Source organism: Periophthalmus magnuspinnatus, chromosome 7 (assembly GCF_009829125.3).
Source record: "Periophthalmus magnuspinnatus isolate fPerMag1 chromosome 7, fPerMag1.2.pri, whole genome shotgun sequence".
NCBI classification, from domain to species: domain Eukaryota; kingdom Metazoa; phylum Chordata; class Actinopteri; order Gobiiformes; family Gobiidae; genus Periophthalmus; species Periophthalmus magnuspinnatus.
This window is the reverse complement of record NC_047132.1, coordinates 23,472,504-23,488,376: the sequence shown is the minus strand read 5'-3', so window position 1 is coordinate 23,488,376 and position 15,873 is coordinate 23,472,504. Positions and strand designations below refer to the sequence as shown.

The window sequence follows — 15,873 nt, the reverse complement described above, 5'->3', positions numbered from 1 at the left end:
TACTGTTGTGATTACTTTACTTTGCTTATGCACACTTGAGCAGTAATGAGAGAAAAGTTAAGAAACCTATAGACTGCTACCTAGGGAATGAATGTGTGATGAAGCTTATTTTAATTTTAGGCTCAGCACTTCAGTCCCAATATATAGTTGTGCAAAGTGAGCAGAAAAGACAGTGTCAATATAGGAGTTTAAATCTGACCTATAGAGCTAAAACAATAATTGGAATGATTGCAATTAGTTGGCTCGGTGCACAGCAGCATCCTAGCTAGAATACTGTGTCTCTCTTCAGGTTGTGGTTTTGTTTTAATATTTATTATGCCCCAAAATTGGCATTAGCATTTGGACACAAACATCTCTCTTTCTAAACAGACACGTGTCCTCCAGTGAAGTGTTCTTTTTATTTGTGTAGTGTTTAACATGTTGTCAGTGAGCTCCTTGTCCACTGCCTTATCTTTATTTATTTATTTTTTTATTTATTTTAGTGTGACTTCGGACAGGAAGTAGTGACGCTAACAGTGACGTTGCAAGGGCGCTGTTATGCAGAAAGCCAGATGCTGACAGTTAATAGTTAGATGCTGCCTGAACTATACAGACATCAAAGACGGCAATATTATTAAATTAAAATGACTTTTTTTTTTTCTCAAATTAACTTTATTCATAAATATTCTCTAAGTAGAAGTCTTGAATAAGCATACAGTATTTTAACTTTTTTCTAGTTAATATGAATTTAACTTTCTCAAGGTACAAGAAAGTAGAGGTAATAGTTCAACAATACAGAAAAAAAAGCTGACTGGTCGACTACTAAAATAATTGTTAACTTATTCATTCTGTTCTGACATTTGATTTGTCAATTATTCATTTTATGGCAAACAACAAATGATGCATATGCAATGTGTTACCTATATTTGTTTAGTTTTTTTTTTTTTGTTTAGTTTTTTTGTTTCTTTAAGAAGGAATGTGTTCTTGCCATGTCTTTTTTTTCTAAACACTGAGCATTAGCTGTAGTTGACTTTCCCAGTGTCGTAATATGACAAAAGGGACCATTGTACATCAAACAGCTCCTGCTCTACCTTTGAGATGAGAGCAGGGAATAGGGGGAATAACAGGACGACAATTTAGGAGGCAGGAGTCAGAGAGTATCGTCTTTCTTCTGAAATCCTTACTGAGCGCTACAGAAGGTACAACCCAGCCTCTCTCATTTGTCATGCTGGAGGAGAGCGCATGCACCCGAGCAGGAGGCAATTATACCAGTGTCCCTATTAGAGGACATAGAAACTGCCCTTTGAAACAACACTATGCACCACAGTGACAGAACCAAAAGAAACAATGAGAGTCAAAACAAGCACTGATAGGCACCCTGGGTCTATACCTTTTGCATGTTATCAAAGCTTCATATCGCAAAGTTGGGTTAGCGAAATGTTCATAGTACCAAAACTAGATACTCATTTGTAGTATAGACAGGTATAGATAGAGATGTGAAATAATAAAAAATAAATTTGACAAAAATGTACCTTTTAGAATGGTCTTAATATGTCAGAAGATTAAGATTAAAGATATTGTGTTGTTTTATTAATATTTTTACTATGAAAATCCATATAAGCCTTTTTATAGCACTGAATTTGAATTTGAAAATTCAGTATCATGCCAACACTGTTAGGGACACTTTTCTCCCTTATCTCCCTCAAATGAAGTGTCAATAATTTCCCATACACACATGCCCGTCCTTGTAATTTAAGTTATAGTGATATTCCAACTGACATAACATTGTCATTAATAAGAAATAAACAAACATAAATGAACAAATAATGCAAATGAACTAAATGATTACACTTAAAGTTAGCATCTGTAATTAGATTAACCGACCTGCTCCTGTTGTATTCTCACACTCCACCACTAGAGGCTGTCTATGTTACTTATGTCTGATAGAGTGCTAGCTTTGGCCTGACAGAAGAAAACTAGAGAGCATAGGTGAGCCAGGTCAGATGAGGGGGGTCGGGGGAACAGGGTTCACATCTGCCATCTACTGGTGAAAACAGATTGAATATATTTATAGCTGGAACCTTTAAATACTGAAAAATGTCCTAAAATTTGAATTTGTTGTAACGGTTTGTAGTTTCCTCCCACCTCTGCCTGTTAGAGCAGAGTTTAGTGCAGTGATATGAAAAATGAGATCAAATGAGAAGTGGAAATGGAGAGGTGTCAGCTGAGATGAGGGATCATGAGTGTAGATCTTCCGGGGTGCAGAGATGGGAAACCTATTACAGGCAGTAGATGAAGGGCTAGGTTAGGTCAGACAGAGCAGCATATGGAGGAGACAGGGCAAGCGTTTAGAGTCCTGTGGAGAGCCCTCAGTGACAGTAGAGAGGCAGACCGAGCAGGTGTGAGCTACGTCAGCTGCATTATTCATTTAGATGTGACCGCTAATTATCTATAACCTCAAAAAAAAAGTTGGAAAGCTGTGAAATTTTAAAAAGACTAACCATATATCACCATGAATCATTGCATTACATTCACAATACAACACATTTATGTTTTAAAGATGCACCATGTAACTTTTCTGGAGGGGGATCCTGCTTGTCTCTATGGAGAGGGTTGGTTTTTACTTTGCCTATAATGTGCTACAGTATTTCATTAGCATATATTTGTATGTTTGCATATATTAACATATATATTAGCATATATTTGTTTACTGCTTAGAAATCATCCAATCTTACAATGAGCAGGGTCACCTCTCCACAGATCTGACCTATAACCTGGTTTGGTGGCACTACCCGCTTGCCTTCATAAAGATGTATGTTTACGGTCATACTTTGGAACATTATGGGCAAAGAATTAACTTCATGGAGACAAGCAGATTGGCAGACGCTCCATAATAAAAGTTACAAATGCATATTTTAACACTGCTATTTATACAGCCAAGTTTCTTTTTTTTATTTTTTATTTGATAACCCGATTTCTTCTTCTGGTTTGCAAATGTTTGTGGTGATATTCCAACCTTTTTACCATACATCTGACCTTTTCCAAGTTGCAAAACATGAGAATTAACACAATTTAATGTAGCAATTAGCTGAGAAAAGTTGCTGTTTTAGATTGAATTTCAGCTGCTCCCCACGCTCCCTCGACTTTGACTATCCCTGAATCAGCACTATTCGAGGATACACAAAGCTCATCACAGCCCCTATATAACAGTTTTACCATTGAACTAAAGACGAGATCAGAGCACAACAGTCATGGGAAGATCGAAACAATGGAAGAGGTTGGAAAGACAAAAGGATTTATGAAGAAGCGATTAGAGGATAGGAGTGAGAATACAGGAGACATGAAGCAGAGGGAAGAGGAAGGACAAATCAGCCAAAGTAGCGTACAAACAGAATGATCAATAGAAATGCTGAGAACAGAGGCTAGGGCAGAACTAGGACGCAACTGTACACAAGCTAGAAGTCTTTGTTGAACGGTAAATGGTGTCTATTATTAATGACAGAGCATGTGAGGTCTTCTGGATGCATGGAATAATATGGTATATCATCACGATCACGGCTGTCTGTTTTTTGTTTAGTACATACTTCACCCAAAAGAGGATTAAAGTTGGAGTACCACATTTTTAAACGCTAAACAGAGGGAGCTGTTTTGAACTCTAACATATTGGTAGTTTTCAGACTCAAGAATACAATAATGTCACACTCCCAGATGGGATGCAAGAGCCAGTTTTTCCCTGTTGATTACATTGTACTTTGCCATGAAGTGTTCAAAAAGTTAAAATAGGTAGACCACCAATAATGCACATAGCTCTGTCTTGAGTTTGAATTTTAATTCCTCTGCCTCTATGTGCAGTCATATTTTTACTGTGGTAGTACTAAACCTACAGCTAGCTTAAGTTGTGAATCCCAGGGCCATATACGATAACAGTGAGACAGTATTACTTTTCTTTCCTTTTGAATATGAGCTCTGTAAACCCAACAAAGTACCTCGGCTTTTGTGTGTAAGCCGTCTCCTGGCACTACACTCTCCAGCGTCTCCTCTCCCCCGCGGCGCCCTTCCTGTCCTGTCCATAATGGATGAGGGCATCGCTCCCTGGACAGAAGTAGGTCTCGGGAGGGGGGTGGGAGAGCGGTGGCAGAGGTAGTAAAGGGTGCGAGTGCGATTGGGACCACTGGCCGCGAGAGATACAGGCTGATGGATGGATGTTCCTGAGAGGGGTACAGGGGGGAAGGGGGTAGTGGTGGAGATGATGGGGCGATCTGTCTGTTTCCTCAATGATGGTGTATTGATGGAGAAGGCTCTTACTCAAAAGAATGTGTTGCGTTCCCTCAGCCCTTTGTGGCTTTTTGTTACTGTACATGTTGACTATCCTTCTCTGTGACAGGGACAAGTCTATATACAGCCTATACAAAAAGTAAGGAATAGAAATGTAACAGAGGGGAACCATCAGGGACTCCTAGGCCTTCACAAAAGGCCCAAACATTTCAGCATTTGTATGTAAGATTTACTATTATACATACTATTAAGTTGCACAAAATATATCAGTAAAATCACATCAAACATTTCGATCAGCCGATGGTTTGTGATGGGGAGATGTGTGGAGACAAGTGGTGGTAAACAATGGTTGTGAGTGTCCATTTTGGCTCATGTTACAGGTTCATTGAAAACTGGTTGAATCAAATCATATGTCTGCAGTGAGCCCTGCCTCACTCGCACCTCTGCAGGTGCATGGAGCTGAAAGGTTATGTACGGCCGCATTGGTGTCTGTACTGGTAATTGTATTTGTAAATATACGTGTCTGAACACGAAGGTCCCAAGGGTACGGTTCGCCACTGAAAACTAATAATACAAGCACCTTGAAAGGACTAAAATTATGCAGCTTTTTCCGGACTTAGGTGTGCAGCTATTTTGTTTAAACAGAAGGATAGATTTGGATGGGTTGTAGGTTTGTTGTTTGACATTTTCAGTCTTAAGAGGAATAGCCTCTTGAGATGCTTTTTCCAAGGGGGTTGTCATTGGTTGTTGGTACCGATTTTTAAATTATATGAAGCTAGAAAATCTATTAGGAAATAATAGTGTTTGCATCTTTTGATCATACATGGTGCAAAAAAGTAAATAAAAATTGCTAATAATAATGATAAGCATTTCTAGTCCACTTTATTTCTATAGCAGATTTTAAAGACAAAGGTCACTTCTCAAATGCTGCATATCGTGCTATAAAGTCAACTATTTCAGTTGCACTGTGAATTGTTAAAATTCCTTATTGAATTTAGCATATGTGTTCCATCAAGATATATATTTCATATATTTGGTCTAAACTGTGAAAAAGTGAAAATGGCCAGGACGCTCACAGCAGTATTTATTTGATGCTGTCAGTGTCAATATTTTTAAAAGATGATGCAGTCTAAATCTTCAGGCGCTGGTGAGAAAAGCTTAGCAGAGCTTTGTCATCGGCCTTCTGATTCATCATAAAGAAACTGTACATCTGTTACTTTTGTGGAAAGCTGTAAAAAAAACAAAACAAAAAAAAACAAAAAACCTGTTTCAACAAATTTTGAAAACTAGTAATCATCATTATCCTCTGAGAAATATTTTAATGACAGGACATCACCAACAGTCCAGGTAAGAACTTTACACACAGCACTGGCTTTGTTATACCCAAGCTTTCTTGCCAAAGTGATTAATCTGTTCACTGGTACAGATGATATCTCACATTGTTAAATTATGGGCAACTAACTTGGCATAATTCAATAATATATAGTGATTGAAAAAGCATTAATTTCTATGAACCTGTCACATACGCTAGAGTAAAGAATGCCTTCAACACCATCTTTTTCTGAGTATGATACACACAACTATTTGCTGCTTTTCTCCATCCATTAACAAAAGTTGGCACACCCTCCCTGATCCACAGGCCTGGGCTCCATTAGACATTTCACCATACATAATCCCATTAAAAGCTCTTGATTGTGGAGTGGAGCTGCTGGCAGAGTGCTTGTGCTTCTCAGTTGAAAATCAGCCAAAGTCATTGTCATAGCGTTGGCTCTTCAGTGAGGGTGAGTGAATAGGGCTGATATGAGACTATGGGCCATGAGAGGGGCACGGAGCCGAGGGGACTTGGGGTACCATTGTCTATTTTTGTCCATGTGTGAACTGTGCGACTTTATTAATGTCCACTTCATTCTCCACACTTGGATTTAACACACTATGGATTAGTGGGTCAGTGGAAGTGCAAGAGGAAAGAGGGCATGCTGTTATCTAATCCAGAGCATATGAAAACACTCACGTACTTTTACACACAGGCGTGCCGCGGTAAAAAAGTGTATTGATTTAAAGCCGCAGGTATCGAAGCGGTAGTAATTTGTATCACCAAAAGTGTCATTAACTAGTAATTCTCAAATACAAAGGTTAAATGTAGGGGCAAGTTGAGGTTTGACAGTCAGAAATACTTGTTTATTTGGTCTGGACAAAGTAAGCTACTTGCATTGTGGTGAAGCTGGCCCGATGTGGTCGAAGTAGAAGGCAATTTATTTTAATCAACGTGGTAAAGCATGGGGAAAATAATACATATTTACAAAAAATAACTGGGCTCAACATAAGCAAAAAGCAACAGAAATTAAGAAACTGAGGCGAAAACCCTCATGTACCCTGGCTACACTGATGTCCCTCAAACATCTGATTGTTACCGCTTATATACCCCCCTACACAGGAAGCACCTCCCCCCGGTATACACTAAACACTAAACCAGTTCTCCCCTCCATATGGTCTGGCCCACGACCACACCCAGGTCTATAAACATGGCCGACATAGGCCACGCCCCCTCTTTGTCTGGACCATGTGGAGATTCAGGTAAGTGGATCAATGTATTAAACGGAATTGACAAAATGACTGAATTAACCAAATAAAATTTCTTTAGTAGCATGTGTGTGATGATTAAATTAAAGGTAAACTGAAAAACTAAACTAAACAAACCCGGTATAGTTCTGCTTAGTTGTATATTGAAAAACTTTTGAAAATGAACAAACGTGTGAATAAACAAAATGATGGTAATGTTAAAAGGCACAAAGGCCCACTTTGTCACAGGCATTATATACACTCTGTTGTAAACATGCCAGATTGTAGCCATGATCTATTTTGCATACGTTCTCCCACATTTGCCCTCATCAACAAACTTCTATTCATTCACCAGTGTACTTAAACATCTGGAAGCAAGCTGAGTGAAGTGTCTTGGTTAAAGGGTCCATACTGCGCAATCTTTTGATCTATGTTATAATGTTGTTTCCTCATGAAAAAATTACCTGGAGTTGCGTTTTGTTTCATTTACATATGTTTAACACACAGATCTTGCATATTTAGGCTGAGAAAGCACCACCTTGTGATGTCATGTGGTAATACAGGAAGTGCTCCAGTGTGTTTTAAAACTCCATACACCTTCACTAGAATCATTTGGATAATTTCAGCTGTTTCCAATCTCTACTAAAGGTAAAAGGTAGCTGTTAACTTAAACTACCCCTATATGACATCACAAGGTGGAACAGAGCATTTTGAGCTTCAGATGTAGACAGACTAATAAACCAGGATCACTCAAACATGTGTGAATGAAACAAAACACCATTGCGGGTGTGTTTTTGGTCAGGTAATAGCATTATAACATGACTTAAAGCTCTCAAGGGTAAATTTTGTGTAACATAGGAGCTTTAAGGACACAACAACCATTTGAGCCACTACTGCCCCATTGCAGCACCTGGTATTCCCAGCGGTCTCCCATCCAAGGGCGAACAATAGCTTCTGAGATCTGGCATTAATCTCAAGTTTGAATTGTAGTTCTAGTTTTTATGTTTGCTTAATATGCTAAAAAATAATTTTCTCAGACCTTGATATTTCAGTGTAATTTTTTATTTATTTTTTTTTCTCTCATGGTGTTCACTTATGTAAATTGAGATGATTGACGGGACAGCAAATGTATTCATAATAATATGCTATGCAACTTACCACTCTGACCTCTACATATAACTATAAGATAAATAGTGACGCAATGCTGTATAGGTAAAACTGTCAGGATTAATCTGTGCATCCCTGGAAAAGCCCGCTCTGAAGACGCCTCTCCACTTTGAAATGCCAGTGCCCTTGTTCACGCTGACTGTATAGATCGCAATTACTGTGTGGAGATGCAGCCTGCTTTTGACAGAGAGGTGAAATCTGCCAGTCTACGTGATGACTGGAGAAAAGGCGTCAAAGGCAGTGGCAATGGCTAATTTGCATGTTTCTTTCAAATGAGGGTTCAAATGTGAAAGCCGGGGCCATTATTACAGAGCAAAAGCATCTGTTTGTAATTAGGCCTTAAGCTTTAAAGCCGTCTGCTCATTGCTCATTACAGCCTCACGATTCATGTTTTTACAATAATATAAGGATGTGTTTACAAGAGCCTCTCTGCTGCGGATACGAACACTGGGATAAGCAGTGTTCCATTTACAGTATTTCCTGGGATATTACCTACATCCTAACCTTATGCATTGAAAATAAATGTATTTTTGTCAACTTTGGAATAACAAGGGCTGTGCAATTAATATTTGTTTTATTATGATTACAATTGTGGTTCTAATCAAGTAAAACTGGTATACTCAACAATTGATTACGTCTTGGTCTGATTAATGGGTGCTCATTTTGTTCCTCAAAAATTGGAACAAAACTAATTTATAGGCACAAAAAATTACATTAAATAAAAAGTCCACACTTGATCGAAGTACAAAATTACAATTTGGAAGGGAAAATTATATCAAGTATTAATTGTGTTTATTGATTTTCTATATCTTCAACTAGGACGGACAAAAAAGGTAAACTATGCCATAAACAGTGACTTACAGAATACTTGATACCTCTGTCACGGCGTCAGATCGGACCTGAATGCAGAAGTGCAGTCAAGATGATTTATTTACATTTAATTAAGCGGTTGAGCTGGTAGAGCAGGCAGATAGAGGAGCAGGACAGGTAGGTAGGCAGGGGAGCAGGGCAGGAAGGCAGGATCTGGGCACAGGAGAAAACACTTTCAGCCAAGAATCCAAAATATCAAAACGAGCCAAGTGAAGCACTAACAACTAATAATGTAGATCAAACGAACTGGCGAAGAGCGGCTGTGGAGCTACTCATCTTGTACTGCGGTAGAGAGCAGATGGAAGCCAGGTGTGCAGTAAGTAGCCACGCCCAGACAGGAGGAGACGTATGACACAGAGGACGAGGGGGGAGACAACTGGAAAAGCAGGACTGGACCAGAGCAGATCGCAACAACCGGCACTGAAATGTAGTTTGTAACCTACTGCATGACATGGACCAGCCCGAGTTTTACCATTTGTTATGCATCTATTGATAACCGCCAACTATTAACTATTCTAAAATTAATCTGAATGTGTATTTTGCTGAGTTACTTCCGACACTATTTATAAACTGTTAATGTATTTTTGTTCATCATGTTTACTGTATATCTTCTCCTTCTCTCTGCATATGTCTCAGCTGCGCCCGGGTGAGGCCTTTGCCGTGTACCACACCAGTCCTACGCTCTCCTCCCTGTCCAAACCAGTGGTGCTGTGGACACAACAAGACGTGTGCAAGTGGCTCAAGAAACACTGTCCCCACAACTACCTGACCTATGTAGAAGCTTTCTCTCATCACGCCATCACAGGTACACAATCTTTTATTCAACTACTTTCAACTGTGATCTGTGTTCTACTGTTGTTACTACTACTTTGCTTTTTTTGGTATTCAGAGATGTTAAGTATCACTTCATTATTATATCCAATAGCATTCATGATTGATCCTTTTTTTTATTTTTATTTTTTAGATCTAGATTTATAAAGTATTTGATAAAAAAAAAAGACATTGATCACTTTACTGTCCCGTTCCAAGATGGTCAAAAATACACGTCCATATAGTAAATAGTAATATTTTTAGTTTCTTTATATGGCATGGTGGCTCATATAGATATTCAGTTCACAAAAGACAATAAAAACAGCTGTTAAGGGAAATTGAAAATAACAAAACCAAAACCAGAGGGAGTGAACATATGTACACTCCATGTGGCCAGTGCAACTATCGCCATTGCTTCAGATAAAGTAAAAATCATTGTTTATAGATTCACGGCTTACAAACCAACTCCACAAAAGCCGCACCTCTCTTTGCCTTTATTTTTAGGTTTATGGTCCCACGGATTAGCCTTTTCGGCTGGAAACAGGTTTACACTCAAGTCTCCAAAGAAGATTCAAAAGGCATTCATGTGCGCTAACTCAAGCAGCGCGGCTTATTTTTGGAGAAGAAAGGAAATATCCATGGCTTGTTAATAGTTCAGGGTCTCTCGCTGCCACCAAATGTTGCTTATTTTCCTCCCCCACAAACAGAGGGACACTATAATATGCTATTAGGCAAATGGTGAGATCAGTAGCCTTGACCAAGCAGACGCCGCAGCAGTGCCTTTTATAGCTTCTTGTGGAGAACAGATTGCCACTCGGAGCCGAAGGGTCAGTCACCACACGCTAACACGCATATGCACAGCCCACTCGGCTACTACACTGTCCCTGAATATAGCACAGAACATATGGCTTTCTATGTGTTATAAATTGGTTTGGTAGTAATAGGCTATCAAAGTGTAATTTAACTGCTGACAAAATTTGGTAAAATCTAGTAATCACATGAATGCATATGCTAATTATGCAATATATTACAAAAATTACAGATGTCATATTAGAATATTAATTTCAAGAAATAGCTGACAATACACTATGGACTAGTTTACAATTTGTATTTTTTTCAGGCTCAATGATGAATGAATATAATAATTTAAGTATTTAGAACAGGCTCTGTGCACAGCAGCATGCTCACTAGCTCACTGTGTCCCAAAGATAATGGTCACTTTTATTACAATCTGGAAAAATAAAATAAACATTCAAACAGTTCAAACTAATTAAAAATAAAGACTACTCAATTATTTTTCTGTGTAGAATACTTCAGTTTGTGGTGTTTTAATATGTATCATGTCTCAAAATTAGCATTAACTTTAGCATTAAGACAAACATCTCTTTAATTAAAGTCAAGTATTAATTTGTGTAGTTTTTAACATTTTTTTGTTGTTGTTGTTGTTTTGTTTTGTTTTTTGCGTGAATTGGGAAGAACCTTATAAAGATAACAGGACAGAAGAGACGCTAACAGTGAAGTTGCCAGGCGTTATTTGCTACAGAGCATCAATAAAACCACACAGTTGTTGACAAACCATGGATTAGAATTAACACAATTTTGATTCTATTGGTGGTTTTCAGAGTGTACAATGTGATGTCATGATCTCAAAAAGGGACAAGAGCCAGTTTTGATCATTTCTATTAATGACTAAACCCAATAACAGACTTTATTACAAAAATCTGCATTTTAACAATATTGATTTTAGCTTCCCCCATCTGTATTTAATATTATTGGCCTATAGAATGTCATGACATCATCTGAAACACAGCAACACATTTCATACAAAGCAAACAACCTTTATTTTATTGTACTGAGATATTTATTATACCTGGCCGGAGTACATGATCTTATCCTTGTTTAACCACAGAATATAACTTTGGTGTTTCTAGTGCAAATGTGTGGTTTTGTTCTGATTCATATTAAAGGAACTATTCAAAAGCTCCACCTTTTATTAACACAGAGAGACACGTACTGTTTTTCATGTGGGCCAAGTGACCCAGACGTAATGATAGCTTTCAAACAGTGTCAAGATAAATGCATCATAATAGTAGCACGCTCACTGCCTCGGGATATTAATCTATGTTATGTTGTGTGGCTCTTTTGTGGCATTTTCAGACTGGCCTAATTACAGTCACAGCCTATTTCAGATTATTAGAGTAACAACTGCGCAATATACTGGGTGGGGATTTCTTTGTGCATGTGTTCATTGTAGATTGAATATATATGGGAGTAGTTATTAAATGGATTGCCTGGACTGTAAAGTAGGTCACTGTAGGTCGAATGAAGTCACGATGTTTTGTAAAACTGTGCTGTCAAATTTGAGAATTATGTTTCTCTGGTCATAACACCATTACAACTTTCTCCCGATGACTACAGACATCACAATAAATTCAATCAAATGAAAACAATTACAAAATGGCAAACTGCATTTTAGTGCCAGCTTCCAACCCTTACCAAATCATTTGATAAAAAACAGTGCACCGCAACCATAGACTGTATATATAAATGGACATGGCTAACCTGCTCGCTGCTATGTTCCAAACAGGAAGTGATCATGGGTGCTCCAATTCACTTTACATTGAAAAATTGTCACCCCTCTCTCTCTAACTGCTGCAGTGAGCATCGTCATTTTAGTGTTAAAATTTTCGTATTGACCTGCTTTACATGATCCAGTTTTTTTCTTGATATTGTGTCCATAAATCAAGATATGAACATCAATAACAGACAAATCAGACGCCTTCTTTCCCCAAGGTGCTAAACTAGCGGTGCGGGCAGGAAGGGGTGTTATCCTTCATCAGCCTCCCTCTGGATTGGCTCATATTCAGAATTCCAAATGTGGAACTCGGCTCCAAATTCACCCCTGTAACCACAAGCGTCGATGAGGTTCATTTGGCCGGAGTCAAACGTTATGGGTAACATCACACTCACATAGTCCACTTCTTTCTACAGTCTATGTCCGCAAAATGTAGGTGCTAAAAATAACATGAGCGATCCAAATCAAGAATTACATAGGGTTCTATATCCCGCTATGGTGTAAATTTACATGAGCCATGTGGCAGAAGAACCCCAGCGTCATGATCTAAACTCTACCCAGCAAGACTCGCCCTGCTGGGAGCTATGGATGATGAATATGAAATTTGACATAAAGCTATCAATGTTGTCTCCAGATGTCTTGTCACAGATTGGGTCCAGCGGCTGCATCTATTTACACATTATCATTTTCCCTTAGCCTCCTTAGAGTAGGTCTTGTAAAGAGGAGGTAGGAGACATAAGAAGAGGCGCATGGTGACATTGGGATGAGAATGAAGTGTGGAGAGATTTTGCTGTCAATGATGGCTTGGCCTTAGCAGTTAACCTTGAGTCTGTGTTATTGTTTGGGAGAAATATGGTTTAGTTATTCTCAAGTTTTATTACCAAGTACCTCCTCAAACCTATATATTCTTTCAAGCCTAAAGAAACACGACTTGACAGTGTGCTATATAAATAAAAGGTTTAGTTTTTTATTTTTTATTGCACTTTTTTGTTGCAATGGAAAATATACGGATGACTGGATTAATGAGTTGACTTCTGCTGTTCTAACCAACTTAACAATTTGCTTTTCCAAAACACAAAATACTGAAATTTCCATCACACCATCAACAGTGTTTGCTGTATGTATACCACAGTTTGAGAACCTCTTGACCAGAAAACCGTGTTTCAACTGTTTCACCTAAACGTTCTTCACAGAGATTCTATCACTTTCCCTCTTCTTAAATCGTCTTTTTACTCTATTTTACAAGTCATTATGGGCTGAGCCTGAACAAAAACGACTCCCATTTGCCTGGAGACAATGTTAATAAGCAATTTATTTGGAGTCTAAATTGAGAGAAGCGCTGCTCTTTGTTTTCAGTGTTCTCTTCTCTACCTTTGACATGACTGCTTTGCCGACTATCTGCAGGCAATTATTAGCAGCCATATTAAGTCTGTCTCTAGGGAATTGATTTGAACTCTATTCATGTGCTTTGTCTCAATTGTACAGATGCACACCAACCAAGGACAATGTTTCTAGGTCAAGATGGTTAAGCTTTTGTGCAACTACATGTTAAGAAATTAGAAATTAAAACTGCAAGCGGCTATAAAGGCCCCATAGTGGTAATTTTCATGTTTAGGGCTTGAAATTTGTGACTGAGTTGGCAGAAAAAGAATAATAATACTTACAGATAATATAGGCTGTCTGTGCTCATGCTCAGGTCATTTCAAATTAAACCAGATGCAACAATGCAACAATCTGTTTGCGGTAGTGGCCATTTTGTTATGCTTCATTCACATACAGCCAAGAGAACTTTCCTTCTGTCTATATAGTAGTCATTGTAGTTTTATTGAAAGAGAAGATGGAATGATTTGCGATGTGAAAAGTAATAATTTTCTTTTCATCTTCATCTTTTAGCACAGCATTTTTCAGAACTGTGTTTAAATTCAAGTACATGGTAGACGATTGATTTGACATGCTTTGGGAATAGTTATAAGATAGATAGAGAACAGGTGAATTGTTTTTAGTTGAAAAGGTGCAACGGCTTATGGGAAGATGTAAAATTTATATTCTTTGCTGACAAAATATGCACCCAGGAAGAGATGATCCACCTAAGAAAAGATTTGGTTTTCTGAGTACTACCTGGCAACTCTAAACCTTGACTAAACTTGTTACCCTAAGGAGGTGGATACAATAGACATTAAGCAAACGTTAGAACTGTAAAGAAGTCCATGTACCACACTTTAAGAAACACTAATCTAGAGCATCTGAATTCTGAGGGCCAGTTTTACCTCTTTCATTTCTATATTTGACACTATTGATAGATCTATTCAGCCTTTTTTCATCCCATTATAAAATCCGTCACGTTTATCATCACCAGTCTCTTGGGGGAACTTCCACTGTGCCTGCTTTTACTGCGATCTTCCATCTTACAGCTTGTCTGATATTCATTTTTATCAGGACACAGTCTGCATGTCCTTCCTGTGTCACTGGGCAGGGTACAGAATTATAGCTTTTTACAACGTTGTCTCTGTATGTCACATGTTAGCCCGGGAACAACTAGCTAACTATCATAACACTCATCTCTATTACTTATCTTATCTAAAACATATATAGGCAAGCTTTAGCGTAAGGTGGACTTCATACCCCCTCCAATTTGTAATTTGTCCTCGACATTTGACCATTTAATGCTGTCAGGGTCACTTTTCAGGAGGTGAGCGTAGGCCTGTCACGGTAAAACATTCTGAAGCACGTTATATTGCTACAGAGAAATAATAATTGCAATAAACACAGTATTAAAACTACAAAGCAGGATTATCCCAGTGAGCCTATTTTTAAATATACTGTATCATTAAAAGGCTTAAGCTGCAACAAATATAGTAGAATGAACTTATAATTAGCCATAGAAGTTATTTATTCAACCCTCTACAGCTCAGATCTTATCGTTTCACATCAAAAATGGCTAAAGTCTCCCCACTATTGCAAATAAATTGTACACGTGATAAATATTGAGCCCCAAAATATATAGTTTCAACTTTATGTATTGAACGATAAGTTGATATTGTAATCATCCTGCCTAGGTGAGGGCAATTGCAGTGCTGCACTCATAAAGTTCAGTTATGTTTTTCCATATATATCTCACTTCTGCTTGCTATAGATTCACATTATAATTAGGAGTACAATGAAATCCATTGAAATAATATTTGATATCATCATATGTAAATGTTATGGTAATGTCTGTATGTTTGCGATTTGCATTGTGAATCCTAATTAACAGTAAAGACCCCCTGGTTACACATATAAAAACTGCAGTGTAATAAAATGATTTGCTGGGAGGAAATGGTGAGTGAACAGGATAATATGGACAGGGCCTGTATGAGTAATGAGTATAATTATGGGCCGGGCGGTGCGCAGGTATGATGGATTCTGCTCTGCCTGCCCTGGTGAAGGACACTGCTCTCCGGCCTGTCGTACTGTGTGTCTATGGACTAGTGTTGTGGAGCTCGGCCCCGCTGCAGTTTTCTCTGGGTAATGGTATGTTAAATGTGAGAGTCCCAGGGTTAACAGTTAAAATGTGTTGTAAAATGCATCCATAGAAAAACAGCCCATACTGGAACAATACAAATGAGGCTATTATAGACACGGGATCCTTATAAGAAGCA

At 38.2% G+C, this 15,873-nt stretch overlaps 1 protein-coding gene across 1 annotated transcript in view; it reads left to right on the top strand.

Annotated features, from left to right (window-relative positions):
• The window catches only part of samd10b (sterile alpha motif domain containing 10b), a 57,044-nt gene that overhangs the window by 31,238 nt on the left and 9,933 nt on the right, over positions 1-15,873 (top strand). Inside the window, exon 3 of the mRNA XM_033969794.2 lies at positions 9,487-9,655. Within this exon, the coding sequence (XP_033825685.1) occupies positions 9,487-9,655 (169 nt within the window). The remainder of the gene's footprint in view (positions 1-9,486; positions 9,656-15,873) is intronic.